Below are 21,173 nucleotides of genomic sequence, written 5' to 3'. Positions count from 1 at the left end.
CTTAATTCACCCAGCTTAAAAAGTTCTCTCTATCTGGACTACATTTTTGTCATTTTCTAAAACATCAGATTGAAAACTTTTGTTCTTAGTTCTTACTAGCGTTTCAAAATCAGGGTCGGTATGTAGTAAACCTTTTGTACTTTTAGGCCTTTGTAGAGTATTCATGTTTACGAATTTATAGACGAACCTCACGGGTGTAGTGGTTAGCACGGTGGACTCTGAATATGGAGGTTGGTGGTTCGAGTCCATGTGAAACCCACTATGTTTTTAGCCTAAACATAGCCAATACTCCGGACTTGCAACATCCAAGCCTGCCCAAAGTTTTCACTCAAAGTAAGATTACTCCAAGAAGAGAATTGATCCCTATCAGTTACAACTTACAAAAAAGCTGAGCTATTATAATTTTGAGTAAGACAGTTTTGAAGTTTTTGATTTCCATTGAAATTTTGAAAAGTAACTCTAGGTAGGTACCTATATTGAAAGCATTTCACCAAACACGTGCATCTTGATGAATAATGAAGATATCAACATCACTACCTTCCCTCTCTATACCCCCTTCCTCCCTCTCTCTCTCTCTCCCTCTCTATACCCCCTTCCTCCCTCTCCTTCTCTCGCTCTCTCTCCTTCCCTCTCTATACCCCCTTCGGAGGTTGGTGGTTCGAGTCCAAGTGAAACCCACTATGTTTTTAGCCTGAACATAGCCAATGCTCCGGACTTGCAACATCCAAGCCTGCCCAAGCCCAAAGTTTTCACTCAAAGTCCTCGTAAAGTGTACCTTCCTACCCACATAACTTTTGCGATAATTTCCCAAGAAGTTAAAACTTGCTCAAGTTTATAGAAACCCTAAATCGATTAACCGTAATTAATGAGGTCTATGCAAAGTGGACCTTGCGGAAATAAATGGCCGTTCTCTTTGTCTTTGTCAATGCAACCCTGAAAGTTTTTTGCTTGTAGTCCTCTTTCGGTTTACCTTTGTATAGATTAAAGGCTTTCATGCAACAAGAGCCTGTCTGACCCTTAGGCCCTTGGGTAAAATAAAAATTGTGTTTATGTATGCCCGGGTCCACAAAGTGAGTTTAAACTCCGTTTAAGTTAAACTTTTGATTGAACCCACGCCCTCCTGCTTACCAGGCGAGTCTCTTGATCACTACTGAGGCAGGTCAGCTTTTCTAATGTGGAACATTATTGAATTAATGTGGAACATTATTGAATGTTCTTATCTATGAATCAAATATGAAAAGAATTATGTTCTTATCTCCCGAATTTAAATCTCAGAAAGCTTTAAAAGTGTTTGTGCTTCATGAATTAATTATGTACAAATTGTCGGATACACGAGCATCTCCTTATGTTACGTCTTAAGTACGTAACCTTTGTCTCATCAAATTAATTAAATGTAAACACTAGATAATTAGTAATTAAAAACATTTGCAACCTTTAATGAATGAAGCGAGAAAGACTAAATGATGGCAAGCACAATGAAGAATTTACGAGAAGAACAAGAAAACAGAGCGTACGTCGAAGTGAAATAAGGGAGAAAACAGCTCTCGAAACGTGCTCACATATTTCCGACTTTTTTCATCGCCATTTCTGGCGGGGGAGGAGGAGGAGGAGGATGGGAAAAGGAAGAAGAAAAAGAATAAGAAGAAGAGGAGGAAATTGTTTGCCATGAGAATAAAACTTAATGGTGTAAACAAAATGATTGTTTTAAGTGCTTCAAGTTTTTCTCTTCCAGCATGTCATCAGCAATACTGAAAGGAAAACTCATATATCAAAGATTGCTTTCTTCTAAAAATAGAAATAAGAGAAAAAGTATAAAAAAAGGTCATTTTTCCTATAGAAAAAAAACGTCGATAAATTCTTTTCAAATTAAAAATCTCTCTCTCCTTCCCTCTCTATACCCCCTTCCTCCCTCTCTCTCTCTCCCTCTCTATACCCCCTTCCTCCCTCTCCTTCTCTCGCTCCCTCTCCTTCCCTCTCTATACCCCCTTCCTCTCTCTCTCTCTCTCTCCCTCCCTCTCTATACCCCCTTCCTCCCTCTCTCTCTCTCCCTCTCTATACCCCCTTCCTCCGAATTCTACGCATAAAAATACGTGGGTATAGATATATAACTCAAAATGTCAAATTTTGGACTTACTGCCCTCTTTTTTAGCAGGGCAGGGAAGTACGAGTAGGTATTACAAAAGTGTTTTCAAAATGTTAATCGGGAAAGTTGCTCTTTATACAGGTAGGTACAATTATTAGGGTGCGGCATCACCTATTTTCTCCAAGTTAGTAATTTTATAAGTTAGAATTAAGGAAAATTTGTGTACATACTATTTTGTATTATACCACAATAAAAATATTTGATTTGAATTGATTGGTGGTTATCAAAAAACAGTCATGGCACTATACGATACAAATTTGTACTCAAAATAGGTATTACAGATCCTAAATAGGTATAATCCTATAATCACCAATAGGATTATAGGATTCAATAATTGTCATAGATTTGGCATCATCAGGTATGTAGGCAGGTTAGGGGACCATTAGAACCCCTGCCTATCCGAATCATTTGAGAATCTTTAAGCTGGTTGAAAAGGGTTGTAGTTTTCATCCAATCCAACCAGTTTCCAGCTTTGGGTCCAAAGTTCTTTGGCTGTTTCCGGATTTTTTGCTCTTCGGGCCGTGCTCTTTACTTTGCAATCACTGAAACACAAACAGACTCAGAAATGTTATCTTTGAAATCCTTTGAATATTCTAACAGAAGTCATTTTGGATCTGGATGGCTGTGATACCTATAACCTTTTGTGATATTTCCTACTATGATACTGTCTGTCTACTTCGTGATTTCTTTCTTTACCCTATCTATATCTTTTTTTATATAAATATTTATAGAAAACCTGAATTTAATATTGTAAATTGTGTATAATGTTGTAACAACCACAATAAATAAAATTGAATTGAATTCTAACCCTACGAGTATCTTTAGAACACTTCTAAGTTTCTAATTCTAACTTTATTTATTACTAGTACTGAAGATCACTGTACCTACATCTGCTAAGGTCTTCGGTGACGGTGTTTTACCCACCACCATTCGGCGACAAGATATCCGCCTCCTCACATTGACATCACCCAGCCTGAGTGGGATCAGAATAATTCAGTAGCACGCTATTGCCCAGATGGACACTTGTTTGGGTACTATAACTACCTGCAACATTGTTAAACTTCAGTGATCCAGTGGGAACTGTTTTATTCAACAAAGCTCCAGGGGTTAACGTTGATGAAATACCCCCCTATGACTATCCCTAAACTAAGTTTTGAGGGTTAGTGCAAATTGCGCAAAATCCGCAAATACTTACGCATAGTACAGTCCGGTTTCGCGCTCGCACTTCTTGTCCAACGCGCAATACAGGGTGGTCTGAGCGCCCTGCAATGGCGATTTGATAAACAGGCCCCCAACTCGCTGATACAGCCAAGCCGTGCCTGGGATGATGCTGTCGAAATGGCGACTCAGTTCGGTGTCGACCACGCCTGGATGGACAGCGTATGTGTTTACGTTTGTGATGTTTGCGCCTGGTGGATGAAACAAAACATTTTTGCAGTAGTGGTTTGTTGGAGTTTGCAAATTTGCATCGCAAAGCAAAATAGTGAGGTTCGAAAAGCGCTTTGTTCGGCCTAGGATTTCTTTTGGCAATCTACATGAATAATGCCTTGAAAAGTTCACTAAAAATATTAAAATCTGTTGGAAAATTCTAGAATATTATTTTTGTTGGCAAAGTCACCGACATGAATTTTATATAGACTTTCTTTCCAGAAGTTGAACAACCCGCAATTATAGTGCAGTGACATCCTAGAATAACCATCATTACCGCTTTATCAAGTAAAGAGAAAAAGATAAAACGGTACTTTCATTATTTAATAACAGTCATTCATTTGGAACCATCTCAACAGACAGTAATGAGGCTCACATCAGGAAGAGAGCCAAACTTTCAAGAACATACTTAAGGATTTTAAAGACCAAACTTTAGTTATTAAATTGTTGTTCTTTTGCCCGGGTCCAATATTAATTCGAGCAACAGTCATTAAGAGAGCGAAAGTTTTTATGAGAACATTAATCTTTAAACAAGGGAGGAAAAAAACAAGTTTCCTTTTGGCGTCATAAAAAGTTTTGCTCCCGGACATTATGAAGACAGGTTTTGCACGCGTTTTTGTTGATAAATTGAAAAATATTTTCGTTCCTGTAGCATCTCTTGTGGAGACATCTGCAGGTTTAGGTTGTCAGGCAAAGACTACAGCTTTCACTCGGTCTGGTTCAAATCAAAACGAATTTTCCAGCTCTGAATTCCCCTTAATCCAGAAAATGATGATCTCCTTGCTTTTGCAACCCATTTCCTTTGTTTCTAAAGTTTTCTAAATGATTTCCTTCTTCTCCCTCAGTATCCAGATTCACCATTTGATGTTGAGTCTGGTGTTTGAAGGATTAGGGAGTGTTTTGATAGCTAATCCTCCTATAGTATTCCCAGACGCTATAATTGGAGTATTTTTGGGTGCCTTCAGTGTTCATGTGTATTGAAAATGTTAATCTTCTTACTGAATGAATCTTCAGGCAGGTTAATAGAATACCTACCTGAAATAGATTCCAAACGTATTTTTGGGTGCCTTCAGTGTTCATGTGTATTGAAAATGTTAATCTTCTTACTGAATGAATCTTCAGGCAGGTTAATAGAATACCTGAAATAGATTCCAAATCCTCTAAAAGCGTGTGCACCATTCATCAAATGCATCAGGATATAGCTCAGTATCCTCAACAAACTATAACCTGAAGAACCATTTATACAATTTCAATCCGACTTTACCTGTCGGCTAAGTGTCGCGCTTTCCCAACAGGAATGAATGGGCTTTTATGCAAAACACAGGACACTTTCCACGTTGTTCTAATTCGATTAGGAGACTGAAAAGTCCCTTTCTCCCTTTGGCGTTTTAAGCACGACAGGAAAGACGATAGAGCTGCAAAGCCAAAGGGTTGTTGTGTTAGCATCTTTCCCCTCAACAAACTATAACCTGAAGAACCATTTATACAATTTCAATCCGACTTTACCTGTCGGCTAAGTGTCGCGCTTTCCCAACAGGAACACAGGACACTTTCCACGTTGTTCTAATTCGATTTTAATCACGACAGGAAAGACGATAGAGCTGCAAAGCCAAAGGGTTGTTGTGTTAGCATCTTTCTTCAACTTCATCCACCGTTTTCAAGTCATTTTATGGTGGGGGGAGTGCTGGTTTTTGGACTCCTTTGAGGAGCCCGGTTCTGGGGCAATACGACAGCAAACCCCCCTGTAGACGGCCCCGGTTCCATCTTCCCATGTCCCCCACAAAGTATCCTCATCTTCCCATGTCATCCCCGTCCAAGCATCCTGAATTCCTCGTCTTAACATGTCCCCGTAAGGGTTAGGTGGTAGAGAACGCCTAAGGCGTTAACCTCGCCTAGTGGTTGCCTTCCACTCAAGAGTCTATTATTATTATTATTATAGGTTTGGAGTTCGCGGGTTCGATTCCCACAATCGGCAAAAAAATATTTCAACATGTTACTTTGAAGGTTTTTGAATGGCACACAAACAGACAGAGAGACAAGCTAAACTCATCCGAGTTAAACATGGACCCTGCTTCGTTCGGTGAAACCTACATCATACACGTGCAACTTCAAAAATGGTCATGTTACTACAGTAAACAGTACACATATGATTATTATTATTATAAGTTATTCATATCATAGGGTGAATCGCCTGCAAACTCTGTATTTGCGACTAGCAGTAGGTATGGTCCACTGAGTTTAGTCTAATAAATCTAATAATACTAAGAAGGAGCAGATAGACTTGACTTGAACTCGAACCAACAACCTCCAGATCCAGAGTCCACCGTGGTAACCACTACATCACAGAAATTTGTTTTAGGTCCTCTACCATTCATCAAATATCAACATCAAAGCACACAGCCTAGTTAGCTTGGTCGGTTATAGCTCGTCTGCCTTGTAAGCGCTAGGCCGCGGGTTCGATTCCCGGTCGGGGCGGATTTTATACTAAAGGGATAATGTTTCTTCTTGGAACGGCTGGCTTTCTCCTATCCTGTCTTCCTTATCTCTTCGATTTCGGGACAAGAAGACCTTAGCAGTTTCAGATCCCTCTATCAAACCTCTTAAAAAAAAAGCTTTCACACAATTTTGAGGAAGCACACTTCTCTTTTGAGTGATAATACTCTTTTTTTAATTAAAAATGTAGAGGGGGAAATAGATCCAGCATTGCATAGGAAGCATGATGGAGTGTTTTCCCATTTGTTTTTTTTTTTTTTTTTTTTTTTTTTCGAAGTTGATTATATAGGTACTAACTGACGGTGTATGGAATATTATAAATATGGCGATTTACTCCGAGCTATCTTGGGAAATCATTGGTTGATTCGATTAGTTGATATATTTATGCAACTTTGTGGATATCCGCTATATTTGTGTACCCCTTTGAAATAAAACTAGTCGGTGCCGCGGTGGTAAATTTGTAGATTTATCTAGTGTAACCACAGGTTTTTTATGTGGGGCCACCCAGGTCTGGTCCTTTGGAACAAGAGGACTACCTACAAAGATCCACAACCTAAAAAAAAAAATGGTGAAGCAACCTGTCTCTTCGAAACTTTGTGAAACAGATTTATATTCTTTTGTTAATTTCCCCGTAGGTACCCTAAATCCTGGTTATTCAAGTTACGCCTTTCTCATAGCAACATTCCCAAAACCTCACATAGATACATTCCATGCTCAAAATAGAATAGAATAGAACAAAATAGAATAGAAATAACGCCTTTTTTCTTAGCTACGTACATTCCCTGGTTATCTTTCATCAGTTTATTATTTTCTATTTACTCAGTTCTTCGTTTGCATAAATTCGCAACATGATACTAGGGAACTAGGAGATATCCTACATCTAATTCTCAAACAAGAGAATGGCGGGGTTCCTATTTACCCTCCGTCGAAAGCAAATAGTAGAAAAATATGAAGATTACTTGTAGCTAGGATAGGTACACTTAGGTAGGTAGGTAGGTGGGTGGGTAGGTAAGTAGGTTGGGTGGGGAGGAGGGTAGGTGGGTAGGTAGTCGTACTGTGTGTAATCTAATTTGCGGTGTTTGCTTTGGCAAGAAGCAGAACGTATGTCTGTGAGAATCTCTCCGGGAGTATCAGAGGATGTTGGGAAGAAAAGGAGATTGAGTAAGGAGAATAAGAGATAAAGAGGTAAAGAGAGGAAGGAGCTTTGAAAAATCAGAGCAGAAAAATAAGGAAGAGAAGGGAACAAACAAGTAATAAATATTGTACCTAACAAGAAAGAAAAGGAGCTTTTATCCTGCGCTTTTTTGTTGGCTCTTTGGGGACACCATTTTAACAGTTGAGATAACATAAGGAGTTTTACCAAGCATTTGGACTCCTCAAATTAATTTTCAAGTTTGTAGAAAAAAAAAAATATTCTTGAATGAAAAATGTAAAATATTTGAAATCTTCATAAATTATTTTTATTAATAATTTATTGAAGTTCTTATTAATTTTGGTCCATAGAGAGATTGAAAGGAGAAAGAGAGGAAAGAGAAGAAGAAAAAGAGCCGCCCCTCTTCTGAGGTTGGAGAAAGTTTAAAAGGTATAGCTCATGTTCACAGCTTAATTCACCCAGCTTAAAAAGTTCTCTCTATCTGGACTACATTATTGTCATTTTCTAAAACATCAGATTGTAAACTTTTGTTCTTACTAGCGTTTCAAAATCAGGGTCGGTATGTAGTAAACCTTTTTACTTTTAGGCCTTTGTATAGTATTTTACTTTAATTCTTATTGTATATATATATATCTATCTATATATTTTTTTCTTATATTAGTACTAATATTTATATATATATTTTCTTTTCTACCCAAGCTAGTTGACGATTCATTGTAAACACTGTATTTGTGTAATAACAAAATAAATATATCTTATCTATCTTATTCATGTTTACGAATTTATAGACGAACCTCATGGGTGTAGTGGTTAGCACGGTGGACTCTGAATATGGAGGTTGGTGGTTCGAGTCCAAGTGAAACCCACTATGTTTTTAGCCTGAACATAGCCAATGCTCCGGACTTGCAACATCCAAGCCTGCCCAAGCCCAAAGTTTTCACTCAAAGTCCTCGTAAAGTGTACCTTCCTACCCACATAACTTTTGCGATAATTTCCCAAGAAGTTAAAACTTGCTCAAGTTTATAGAAACCCTAAATCGATTAACCGTAATTAATGAGGTCTATGCAAAGTGGACCTTGCGGAAATAAATGGCCGTTCTCTTTGTCTTTGTCAATGCAACCCTGAAAGTTTTTTGCTTGTAGTCCTCTTTCAGTTTACCTTTGTACAGATTAAAGGCTTTCATGCAACAAGAGCCTGTCTGACCCTTAGGCCCTTGGGTAAAATAAAAATTGTGTTTATGTATGCCCGGGTCCACAAAGTGAGTTTAAACTCCGTTTAAGTTAAACTTTTGATTGAACCCACGCCCTCCTGCTTACCAGGCGAGTCTCTTGATCACTACTGAGGCAGGTCAGCTTTTCTAATGTGGAACATTATTGAATTAATGTGGAACATTATTGAATGTTCTTATCTATGAATCAAATATGAAAAGAATTATGTTCTTATCTCCCGAATTTAAATCTCAGAAAGCTTTAAAAGTGTTTGTGCTTCATGAATTAATTATGTACAAATTGTCGGATACACGAGCATCTCCTTATGTTACGTCTTAAGTACGTAACCTTTGTCTCATCAAATTAATTAAATGTAAACACTAGATAATTAGTAATTAAAAACATTTGCAACCTTCAATGAATGAAGCGAGAAAGACTAAATGATGGCAAGCACAATGAAGAATTTACGAGAAGAACAAGAAACAGAGTGTACGTCGAAGTGAATAAGGGAGAAAACAGCTCTCGAAACGTGCTCACATATTTCCAACTTTTTTCATCGCCATTTCTGGCGGGGGAGGAGGAGGAGGATGAGAAAAAGAAGAAGAAAAAGAATAAGAAGAAGAGGAGGAAATTGTTTGCCATGAGAATAAAACTTAATGGTGTAAACAATACCGACGTTGTATACATTCATGTTTGAATTTTATGTACAATAAAAACTGAATTATTATTATTATTATTACTATTTTTGAACTGATAGAACATTTCGCATTAGATAAGCCGTTTTACGCTAAAAAGGGTCTAAGCAGATGCCCTTCTTCCGTAAAAGTCTTCAATTTTTACGACCCTTTTTTCAGCGCCACTCATCCTTATGAACAATAAGTTCGTGTTGTTATTCGCTGAATTGCACTTTGGAAATCTTGATCTCAACTGCAGTTTTTATTGTCCCAAAAATAAGTTAAGTTTTCGAAAGAACTTTTGCTGTTCTAAAAATAACGCGATTATGTTCCGTTTCGCTATTTAAAGAGTATTATAACTTCTTCTTCTTCTTCCTCTTCTTTGTTTATTTTTTTTTCTTTTCTTTGAGGATTTTTCTTTTGAGAAAGAATTAATTCACTTACCTACCTAGGTACATAATTTCTTCTAAGAATCTCAGTAACGAGACTGCCAATTCTCTACAAATCTTCCCTTTCCAAGTGTTTGCCTCCGGACAAATTCTCATCTTTCATCGCAAAATAGAACCCCCCCTGGAGTCCTGGAGATGTTATTTTTTATGCTAGTTGTAGGTAGGTACTGCCGGTATTTTACTATGATGGAATGCACCAGATTTGGACGGATTATACTGTGCAACGTTGTGTACAATATAAGACGAAGAAGGGGAAGAAGAATAAGAAGAAGACGAAGAAGAAGAAGAAGAAGACGAAGAATAAGACTAAGAAGACGAAGAATAAGACTAAGAAGACGAAGAATAAGACTAAGAAGAAGAAGAAGACGAAGAAGAAGAAGAAGACGAAGAAGGAGGAGAAAAAGAAGAAGACTAAGAAGAAGAGGAAGAAGAAAAAGGAAAAGATGAAAAGTTGAAATTATGAAAGAAAAAGTAAACAACGAGATTCTTCCCTCAATTTTCGCTGGAGAAAATCTTTCGACCTCAGTAAAGCTCTTCCACCTTCGCAAGAGAGAGAGAGAGAGAAGAGAGAGAGAGAAGAGAGAGAGAGAAGAGAGAGAGAGAGAAGAGAGAGAGAGAGAAGAGAGAGAGAGAGAGATCTATCAACAGGGAGAGAACACACCGAAATCTTCTCAAACGTCAGACAGGATCAGCCGCACTGAGGGAGTTATTTCAAATTGAAATTTATGAGAAAAAGGATAAGAAAAAGAAGGAGAAGAAGAGAGAAAAAAAGAGAGGTTAAGGAGAGAGAAACCTGGACTTGACAACGCGGAAAAGGATCCGGGCAAAGAATGACAAGGAATGTCAAACTACAACATTCCCGACATTCTGACATTCATATTTTCTCTCCTGACATTTTACTTTCCAGAAACAAAACACGGGATGTGAGAGTATTGTGAAGGATGTGAGAATATTGTGAGAGATGTGAGACTATTCCTGCCAGGAAGAGAATAGTGGAGATGCCAGTTGCTCACACGTCTCGTAGGTGGGTAGAGAAAAGGTCATGGATGTTTTGTAAACAGGGGGCCGCTAGTTCAAGTCTCGAAAAGTCACAAAATTATTGAAATCCCTATTAAAATCTTTTTCAAAGGACCTACCTTCATACCTGGGTAATTCAACATCAAAATATAGGTACCTATCTGGGCAATTTTCTCGGACAAAAAATGGAAAGAAATTTGTATGAACGCCTGGTAACTCTCTTATGTATGCAATGTGCACAACAGAGTCAAACTCAAGTCTTTCACTTGGTATTTTGCCAAAGAAAAGTTTCGATCCAATCTATCGGACTGATCAAAGTTTTGCACGTGGATTTAAAATTAAAACTTGTTTGAATTGGATTAGAAACAAAACGTTATTTTTGTCAATAAATAATCAACTCGAGAAAAGTTCATTCATAACTTTATGAGAGGAGGGTATCAATGGTTGGTTTGTATTGCTCAGGAAGTGTGTCAACAATCAAAAAGTGAAACTTTGCAATGTCAAACTACAACATTCCCGACATTCTGACATTCATATTTTCTCTCCTGACATTTTACTTTCCAGAAACAAAACACGGGATGTGAGAATATTGTGAAGGATGTGAGACTATTCCTGCCAGGAAGAAAATAGTGGAGATGCCAGTTGCTCACACGTCTCGTAGGTGGGTAGAGAAAAGGTCATGGATGTTTTGTAAACAGGGGACCGCTAGTTCAAGTCTCGAAAAGTCACAATATTATTGAAATCCCTATTAAAATATTTTTCAAAGGACCTACCTACATACCTGGGTAATTCAACATCAAATAGGTATCTGGGCAATTTTCTCGGACAAAAAAATGGAAAGAAATTTGTATGAACGCCTGGTAACTCTCTTATGTATGCAATGTGCACAACAGAGTCAAACTCAGGTCTTTCACTTGGTATTTTGCCAAAGAAAAGTTTCCATCCAATCTATCGGACTGACCAAAGTTTTGCACGTTGATTTAAAATTCTCTTTGTAAAAAAAAAAAAAAAAAAAAAAAAAAAAATCAGGTATTTTCTTGATCTCTTTACACACCATATTTCTTTCAATTGAATGTTGTTTTCCACTCAGCAAAGTAGTTATCTATGAAGATGATCGATTGAATGTTTTGGTTCTATGGTTTCCACCGTATGTAGGTACCATTTATTACGAGCACGTAAATGCAGTAAAAGGACATGAATTGTGTTAGATACATGATCTTTTCTCGGGAACTTTGTTGGGTACTTTGTTCCCTTGTTATGTCAGTAACCACACTCTCCTTCAATAATATTAAACACTTATCAATTGAATTGTTTTATTTGAGTCCATACCTCACAGCCAACATCAAAAATCCCTGAAGTACAGGCGCTGTCACGCCAACTGAGGAGAAACGAGCTTCAGAAAAGGAGATATTGCAAAAAGAAAATTCGGCTCAACTCTGCCAAGCTCCTCGCTACGAAGGGAGATTATTTCTGACCCTATCAGCAAAAACGTCCCCATCATAAATTTAACATTTTTTCCTTAATGAAAAGGCGACGGCCAGGCTCTCATAAAAATTAACGTTGACTTGAAATTATCTTCCCTGTCGCCTTTTAATAAAGAATGCGGAGACAGCAACATTTGATGACCCAAGAAACAGAAGGAAGGAGCAGCTACCTAACTTTATAATTGAGTAGAAGCTAGAAAAAGTATAAAGTCCATAACCCAGTATTTCATCACTCATCCTGAGCTGAAGTGGACAGACATTGAGGCTATATGTAAGGAGTGAGTGAGTTATGAAAGAAGAACTGCCCTTTTGACTCTTTTCAGTGAACTACTCAGTCGATTAGTCTCCCTTGTTAAAGAAATAGCAAAGGTTGAGTGCGAAGGGCATCCGCTCGTAAAATTTGTAACCAAAACCAAATGTCAGCCCAAAGCAATCCCCCTACTTAGCAGGGCCGTATCCAGGATTTTTTCGAGGGGGGACCCGAGGTCCAAACACTACTGGACGGGGGGGGGTGGATGCTCTAAAAATTTCCGAGTCTGGCCCACAGTACAAGTGGAACATTGGCCCCCCTATGGGCCCAAATTTTCGGACCTTGACTACAGTAAAGGAGAAAAATGAAGCTCGAGGGGGGGCCCGGACCCCCTCGCCCACCCCAAATACGGCCCTGCTAGTTAGAGCTGATTGAGAGGCTGACAAAAACGCCAACCCCGTCTGTATACGGGAAAAGGCGAAGAAAAAGAAGAAAACTTAGTCAATTAGACAGGTCCTAAAACATGTAACACACTTTTCAATTCCCTATAGGCAAAAGGAAGTTAGAATTTGACTCAATGACGATTCTTCTTCCTCCTCCTCCTCCTCCTCCTCCTCCTTCCTTCCTCCTTCTTCTTCTTCTTTCGCTTTTTTCTCTGTCCCAAATGAATTAGGGACAGAGGCACTCAATCACGAAGTAGTCCACTAAAAAGGGTAGTTCTTTTTTAATAACTCACTCAGTCTATACACTTCCGTGAGTGAGGTTGACAGGTTGACATTCAGTTTTGTGTACTCATGCCACCTACTAGCGTGAGTCAACAAAGTATCAACGAGATCAAAGCGAAAAGTTCGTTCCAGGAATTGAGCTTTGTGCCTTTTCATTGCCTTAGGCGTTGAAAACTTTTTGTTTTATTGAAGGAAGAGAGGTTTGGTGTGAGGAGGATCTGGATCTGAGGCAGTGGAATGGGTGTTTAGCATATTACTTTGCAAAGTTATTTTGTTAACAGCAGATATACTCGTATTTATTTTGTTCGTAGGTGGTTAGGTCATGGTATGAAATGGATTTCAGGAGTTTCTGTGAAATGGTACAAGTTCTCACAATTTGTACCATTTCATTTCATGGGTGTTGAAGTTGGACGGAACCAAATTTGATTATCCTGGGCAGAAGAGTATCCCGGCACGATTGATAACGTTTCCCTGTATAATTTACTGATGAGTCCAAACATAGTGGACCGGCCGTCGATCGACAATCGAATCCATCAATCGATGATCAACGGCCGACACCTATGTCTGAACACACCTTTAGGGCTTACCTTGCAACCGTTTCGCCAGCTCGGTCGTGAACAGAATATTGGCCAGTTTGCTTCGTCCGTACGCCCCCGTGGCCGAATATCCCTTCTCCAGATTGATGTCTTCAAAGTGCATGCTCCCATCACCCCAGGTATGCGCGAGGGAGGACAGGTTGATGATTCTGGCGGGAGCAGACTTGATTATCCTCGGCAGAAGAAGTAAGGTGAACAGGTAGTGGCCGAGATGGTTGGTGGCGAATTGCAGCTCGTAGCCATCCTCGGTGAGCTGGCGAGGACACATCATGACTCCTGCAAAAGAGAACGAAAATAAGGTTCCAAGAAGCTTTGTTCAACTTTATTAGAATGGAATGGATAGAACTTGAACTCCTTTCGGTTAAACTTTACAACATGTGGCTCTCAAATTTCAAGGGAAAAAATTGAGAACATCCCAAAATAAATAATAAACCATTGGGAAAAGGAAATGAAAATAGAAAGTAAAAAGTAAGGGCATAAGGTACTGCATTGTTCAGTAAGGTATGAAAATATCGTGTTAAAAGTTTGAAATTTAATTTATTAAAAGTCAGACTTTCCCTGTTGGAGTAAAATGACAAGACGTTCCTTAGGAAGGTAGCAAGTGTTTTGACATTGTTGAACAGTCTCAAGACTCCGGGGAAATGGAAAGGCATTTCACGCTGAGAAAAGTTTAGAAGAAAATAAATGTCAAAGTCCTGAAAACTACCTCTGAACATGCCGCAATAATAATTAATTTCGAGGTGCAAAACTTGTAAACTACTCCAATAAAATGTATTTTCAAGAGCTACTACTGCAGAAGCAGCTCCTGCTGCATCAAAAGTGCCACGGGAAGGAAAACGCAAGAGAAATGGGTGGAAAAAAAGGAAGGAAAAGTAAGATTTAATTCAAAGAACGTTTCAGGAAATATAAAAGTCTGACGCTAGTTCAAATGAAACCTGATGAGAAAAGTAAACGTGGAAAACTTGAAAAGCATTATTAAAAGATGCACTTTGATAATATTGTCATATTGCTTTCAAAGAGTCTTATTTCCCCTCCTCTGATGTTGTGGTTCTGTTGAAATGCTGCAGTCAGAAGAAGGGTCTATGAGACAAGATGGGAATGTCAGATTTCAGTAGGAAGTACTTAGGTAGGTAGCTACTTGAGATCTCGATAGATCTTAATAGTCTGTGACTCTGTGACGTTTCATCATTTTACGTAGGACGTTCTAGCTTAAATATCGGAAAGAGGCTTAAGATTGCAAATAAGGAAGAGAAGACATTAGAGGTTAACAAATTGCGGATAAGGGAGTAAACATTTTCTGATTATTTCATTAACATGGTTTCTCGTTCATTTGAAGTTTCGTTAAATCGCAGTGCGTTGTACTTTGTAAGGTTGCAAATCAATGTTTCAGTCACAGATGAGATCCTAGAATGCTTCAATTGAAAAATAGGTACCTACTTATACTGTACATAATCTCCAATAAAGAGGTAACTTAATCTGCGACAAAGGTGACGTAATCTGCGGAAAAAGTTGCCACAGTGTGGATGCACCTGCAGAAGAAAGAGCCATCCTCTGTCAGGAGTCAGATCCTTTCCGCCAAGCATTATTTTCTAGGTGCCTATAACTTTAAATCTATTGAAAAAGTTAGAGTACTTCTCAAGTTTTCTATTTAAGGGGAACCTGCTTTCTTTCCCTGCTCAATAATAATAATTGATTTCTTTTCATTGATTGCACATCGTTTAATAAACGGAGCGTTCAACTTGAAAATAATATTCGCAGGAAAAAGAACAACAAATGAAGTGGTTTCAATATACGTGTGTTTTCAGCATGATTATTCTAAGTAAAAACTCAGCTTACACACTCATTATTATTATTTTATTACACACTCATGGCTTAAAGTGTCTTGTTAGAGTCTTTGCTTAGGAGCTTACTTTTGTTTAGCAGCGGTGATATTAGTTTGATTTAGGGTAGCTATTAAGCTCGTTAGCTTTAACTCGAAACTTGAGCACCATCAAGCTGGAATATGCTCCAAAAAATTGTTCGTATGGTAGGAAATACTTTCCAAACATATTAAGACCTTAATGTTCGAGAGCAAGACGCTGAAATTTTTCCCCCGTTGAAATTTCACCCTAGGGGGTCGTTATTATTTGTTTCGAATTTTCCACACAAAGCTTCGTCTTCTAAACGAGGGACGTAAATATTGAGGAGCTTCAATTTTGATGACGCAAAACTTGGGTAATGTCCTTTTTTATCCCGCTTCCTGTTTCATGCACACGGCTCTTCAGCCCTACGTCTAAAGTACCTGGGAAGGAGTATGTCCCTTTTTTCGTGTTTCATCCCAAAGAAACCCGGAAGGAAAGATGGCCCAGGATCTGACGCGAGTTTGAGCGCAATCGTCCTTTGGAAGCGCTTACAAGAGTTTGAATCTTTGAAAGCTTCTTTGAGCGACACACAAGTGACATTTCGGTCTACTGTCTACTCAATGTAGATGCTTCAGCCAAAGTACCTGGGAATGCTGTTGATACACTTAATAGAGAGGAAGAGAGAGAGAGAGACATTCTCACCTGCATTGTTAATGAGCAAGTGAATGGCGGATTCATTGTCCAGAATTTCCTGGGCACATTTCCTTACAGACTTGAGCGATGACAGATCTAACTGTCTGATGACTACTTCGCCAGCATCCTTCACATCTTTCAAGGATGTCCTGATGTCGTCGGCTGCTGTCTCTGCTTTTTCTAGACTTCGGCAGGCCATGATGACTCTGGCTCCTGAGGACAAGAAATAGATGACATTGATGGCATACATTTACTACTGAAATATTCTGGAAATAGAGAAAGCTATAATCTATCGAAAATAACTTGGATGAAATAACTACTAAAATAACTTCAATGATTAGGTAACAAATTCCCGGAATTACTGTTTTAAGTGTTTACTGTTTTAAGGTCGGTCTTGATTATATCCGTTTTTTTTTTTTTTTTACCTTCGGGCATTTCTTCATAGTTTAGTTTCATAGTTTCAAATCCTTTCTATCCACCTAATAACCTAATTACTTCTATACCAAAATAACTTCGATGATTACCAAATAATTGACGTTCTTGATCAATTTTTACTTTAGTCTATTTGATATGTTGTATGTAGCAGGTACCTACCTTTTTCTGTAATGTAGGAGCTCCATACCCATCTTTTCCTGTAATGTAGTACATGCGAGTACCTTGTCCCACCAATTCTATAATATGCATTTATGAGGACGAGAAATGTATGAGGGAGAAGAGTTGGTATATCGGATACCCTAATAGATAGTCAGAAGACTAGCAATCGCTTTAATCCAATGGACTCCATAAATAAAGTAACTTTCAGAAGGTAATTACAAAAGAAGGGCGAAATTATTGCCTGGATCAATCTCAACCATTCAACCCTGTTTGGCTTCTTACCTCTTTTTGCCAATTCGTTGGCGGTGCATTTGCCAATCCCGGTGTTGGATCCTGTGACTATGGCGGTTTTGCCGTCAAGCCTTGTGTCCGCCGTACATTTGCCACTGAAGAGGAACATTTTCTGGACCTGGAATCAAGAGAAATGGTGGGTGTCAAAATCTGCCACATCAAAGACAACAATTATTGGGAACAGAGAGATTTCACATTCCTCCGTGATTTTTTCATAACAAAGACGATACCATAACGATACCGATAACATATTTTGAGCTTCTGCACATGAGCAGAAACCAAAACTCGTTTTCGTTATTGTTTTCGGACATTAAATACATAATATGAACTAACTGCCACAGACAAAACGGTTAAGTGCTATAATACTGATTATACCTAACTCTGCACGAGAACCATGCTTCTTTGGGAATTTAGTGGATCTTCTTATTGGAGTTATTACAACTTTAAGTTCAGGAAGTCCGGTAAATGGGATATTTTGAGAATTCTTTGCTGATAAGTAAATATTGGGGATATGTTCCGCTATTTAACTAATCAGTTTCACTAACCCCGGTAAGTGGCGACAGGTATTCTATTCTTATCTGCCAGCTCCCATTTTGATAGCTACTCACCCACCTATAGTATACTGTATAGACTTGTGATTATTATAACTACCTATACATAATCTAGGTAGTTGCACTAAGTGATAAGCCATAGAAATGCAATGCCCCGAGTGCAGGAATGAAAGGAAATTTACAGGGTTATCAAGAGGTTTAGATTGGACAAGGTTTACAATAGAAAATTACTACCCACGTGGAAATTTCCGTTTATAGAAATGCCCCCCCCCCCCATGCCCCGAGTGCAGGAATGAAAGGAAATTTACAGGGTTATCAAGAAGTTTAGATTGGACAAGGTTTACAATAGAAAATTTACACAAGGTTTACAATACTACCCACGTGGAAATTTCCGTTTCTTCGTTGATTATTAATTTATCACATTTTATAACTTTTATCAATTTATCACATTTTATAACTTTTATCAATTTATCACATTTTATAACTTTGAAATTTGCAATTTTTGTAAGGTTACCTATAGGTATATAAATAGATACGTATGTAAACAATAAAATTGTATGTAGGTATTTATGTTATTTCACATAAACGTATGCATTGTTATTTCACATTATGTGACCTACGAGAATGTATTATTTGTTTTCAATTACTCCATGTGCACCTGCTGTTAGTTTGGTTGATGATTTTTTGGCGTTTCCGACACACTGTGTGTTTTTGTAGATCATAAGGAATGTTTTGAGTTTCTGGAGTGACGTATTTTTATAACGTATGTTAGTACCTATGTACATAGGTATATGACTTAAAACCCATGTATTTTATAGTATACGTATACATAATTATGACATATAGGTACCTAATATATGACAAGGTCAAAGAATGAAAGGGATGTTGTCCTAGTTCCGAGAAATTTCTGTAATGAAATTGAATTGGGGATGGAACAGGCACGATTTTTTTCGTGTATTGCGGTTGATAAAGGGAACTGTAACTATTTAGGTCCTATCGTCCCGAAATCGAAGAGAGAAGGGAGATAGGATAGGAGAAAGCCAGCTGTTCCGAGAACGGTCATGAAATAACATTCAGGATAAAATCCACCCCGGGCGGAAATCGAACCCGCGGAACAGCACTTACAAGGCAGACGCGCTACCAACCAAGCTAAACTAGGCTGGCAGAACGCAGTGAAATAGCTTCTGAAGAAGCAGAAGGAGAAGAAGAAGAAGAAGAAGAAGAAGAAGAAGAAGAAGAAGAAGAAGAAGGAGAAAGTCGAGTTTTTTTTTTTTTTTTTTTTTTTTTTTCAAGAAAGTTTGCTACTGAATAACAGAACTATGAGTTCTTTACATTTGACTCTTTCCTAAATCTTCTGGTACATCTATTCTCTGCAACTTTCAGTTCCTGTCATCAGGCAAACTCCATCACCCTGTCTGAGATTATTCACTCCTTAATACTTTCACCTACTTACCGATAATGTGCTCCCTCTCTGACTATGTACAGGGAGTTGTGTTTGTGCTGCACAAAATATCGAAGCACCTCTCATTAAAAACACATTTGCTCGGCTAAAAGTTTTCAGAAATTCCACGCTGCAGCACCTGAGTACAAGTAGTGGTGCCATATTTAATTTTTTTAGCTGTCTCTTGTATTTTTATTCCTTTTTTAAGGGAGAAAAAAAAGTTATTTTTTATATTTATAAATATTTAAATTTTCTGTTTGTGGTGGATTTTTCCCGCACAGAAAATTGTGTGCTTCAAAGGGAGAGGTAGAAAAAAACCAAGGAGATTCTCCCCAGATATGAAACGTAGGGAATTTTTATGTAGGTCAACACAAGAGAGGGAAAAAAAGACACTGTTAATTATTTGCAAAGAATCAGAGCGTGTAAATTTTTAATCTCACATAAAATTTCCCTTTTCAAAATCCTAGGGGATGGGAGCTCATTTTCTAGTGAAATGAAAAGGAGACCCATGTCCAATCCCAGATGGCATTGAAAAAATACATTACTTTCCTTACTTTATAGGATAAGGAAAGTAAATAATAGAGGTACTCGAATGGTTAATAAATATATCAAAATATATTCTACATTTTCACAAAAAATTAAAAAAAAAAAAAAAATTGAAGATAGTATTAGGACACATTCGGCTAGATTGAAAAGTTTTACACAATCGCGGGCTAAAAAAAAAATAAATTCAAACTGAAGCCCAACTTATCACAATCGAAATATCAATAGTAATAGACTGAAAGTAGTCGTAAGCAAAAAGTGTAAACAGAATGCACGCCTGTTGTAAAAGTTGTTGTGATGGGATTTGAACCCTGGAACTTGGAATTTTACACATCAAAATATTTGTTACTTTTATTATCAATGCAACTGTTAAGATAACCCAAAATGGAAATGCCCCACACAGTTGGTACTTGGGTAGGTACTTCCCTGATAAACAGTCCTTGTCCAGCAATACTTCCCGTTTTATAAAATAGGTAATTATAATAAGACAAGGATTTTGGCGGGAAAAAAGAAGATAAAATCTGTATCTTATGTAGTGTGGACGCTACTTTAAATATCAATAAAATCTATAGGTACCTAAATATGTAGATAATATTAATAAAATCTTACCTGGTCAAACTGAAGGATACAATAATTAGTACAGTTAACAGATAATCACTTATGTGGTATTTAAAAATTCTAAATCAGAAATAAACTGAATCACACGCTACAACTGGACTAAAATAAATCACACTAAATCTGTTGTATAGGCCGTAATAATCCTCCCACAATGTTCACTAATCAAGTAATTTAGGTACATAGGTACTCATACCTAAATGACTACTCGTATTTCACCAGATGATTTCCTTAATAGTAAACAATGTTAGTCTATAAGTAGTTCTTTGGATTCAAGAACACAAATAACACCTCTTACATAGTGTTATCTTATGACGTCAGAGTCGTGTTGCATCCAAACCCACAGTGAAAACAATACTCCCGTTCAGTTCCGTACAAAACCTAAAGTATCACTGTCTCTATATAACCGCCAAGGTTTTTATGCTGAGGTTTAAAAACTCGGGATAGAGATAAAACGCGGTTTTAATTTTTCAAGTAGGTATTTTAATCTTTCTTCTTCTTCTTCTTCTTCTTCTTCTTCTTGTCTTCTTCTTCGCCTTTTCCCATGTTCAGATGGGGTCGGCGTTTGTCGTCGGCCTCTCAATCAGCTTTAGAGTGATCGCTTTGGGGACGACTGGTTTTGGCTAAACAAAATTTTCCAACCTTCGCTATTGATATAGCGTGAGGAAATTTTATTTAATCTTTATTTCAGAATAATAGGTACATAACATAAATACTTCTCCTCCCGAGTTACTATTCTAACTTCTAAGAGGGGTTTCCCTATATGTATATGGCCAGGTCAACCTTGGATTGAACTCAATCCTGAGACAATCTAGGGTGGTAAAACTCGACCTTGGTGACGGGGGGTTTTACCCTCCATTCGGGGACAAACCACCCGCCTTCTCAGACTCTTCACAACTACCTCAGACTGGGTGGGACCTGGAAAACGAGAGCATCACGCGACTGTCCAGATGGGTCACCCGTCCGGATAATCACCAAAGGCAA

The 21,173-nt window shown here is 38.0% G+C and overlaps 1 protein-coding gene across 4 annotated transcripts; it reads right to left on the bottom strand.

The window, feature by feature from the left end:
- Positions 1 to 2,157: 2,157 nt before the first annotated feature.
- Positions 2,158 to 20,431, bottom strand: LOC103508728 (retinol dehydrogenase 12). 4 transcript variants are annotated; one of them, XM_026823251.1, is made up of 7 exons: positions 20,184 to 20,431; positions 19,044 to 19,170; positions 17,031 to 17,157; positions 16,164 to 16,367; positions 13,612 to 13,896; positions 3,339 to 3,552; positions 2,158 to 2,685 (listed from the first exon to the last, which is right to left on the bottom strand). In XM_026823251.1, exons 2-7 carry the CDS (start codon positions 19,116 to 19,118, stop codon positions 2,562 to 2,564), a joined length of 1,029 nt encoding a protein of 342 aa, XP_026679052.1. In that variant the 5' UTR covers positions 19,119 to 19,170; positions 20,184 to 20,431; the 3' UTR covers positions 2,158 to 2,561. The 4 variants fall into 4 exon arrangements, with proteins under 4 accessions (XP_026679052.1, XP_008471522.1, XP_008471521.2 ...); XM_008473300.3 differs by lacking the exon at positions 19,044 to 19,170 and having other exon boundaries at positions 20,184 to 20,430; XM_008473299.3 differs by lacking the exon at positions 20,184 to 20,431 and having other exon boundaries at positions 19,044 to 19,625.
- Positions 20,432 to 21,173: the final 742 nt, after the last annotated feature.

Source organism: Diaphorina citri, unplaced genomic scaffold (genome assembly GCF_000475195.1).
Source record: "Diaphorina citri unplaced genomic scaffold, Diaci psyllid genome assembly version 1.1 scaffold428, whole genome shotgun sequence".
NCBI classification, from domain to species: domain Eukaryota; kingdom Metazoa; phylum Arthropoda; class Insecta; order Hemiptera; family Psyllidae; genus Diaphorina; species Diaphorina citri.
This window is presented reverse-complemented; position numbering and strand designations above follow the sequence as displayed.

Coding starts and splice junctions, on each gene's coding strand:
- LOC103508728 (XM_008473299.3), bottom strand. CDS start 19,193: ATGGCACCACTACTTGTACTCAGGTGCTGCAGCGTGGAATTTCTGAAA. Junction 16,368..17,030: donor CAACGAATTGGCAAAAAGAG/GTAAGAAGCCAA, acceptor TCTTGTCCTCAG/GAGCCAGAGTCATCATGGCC. Junction 3,553..13,611: donor GCTGGCGAAACGGTTGCAAG/GTAAGCCCTAAA, acceptor TTCATCCACCAG/GCGCAAACATCACAAACGTA.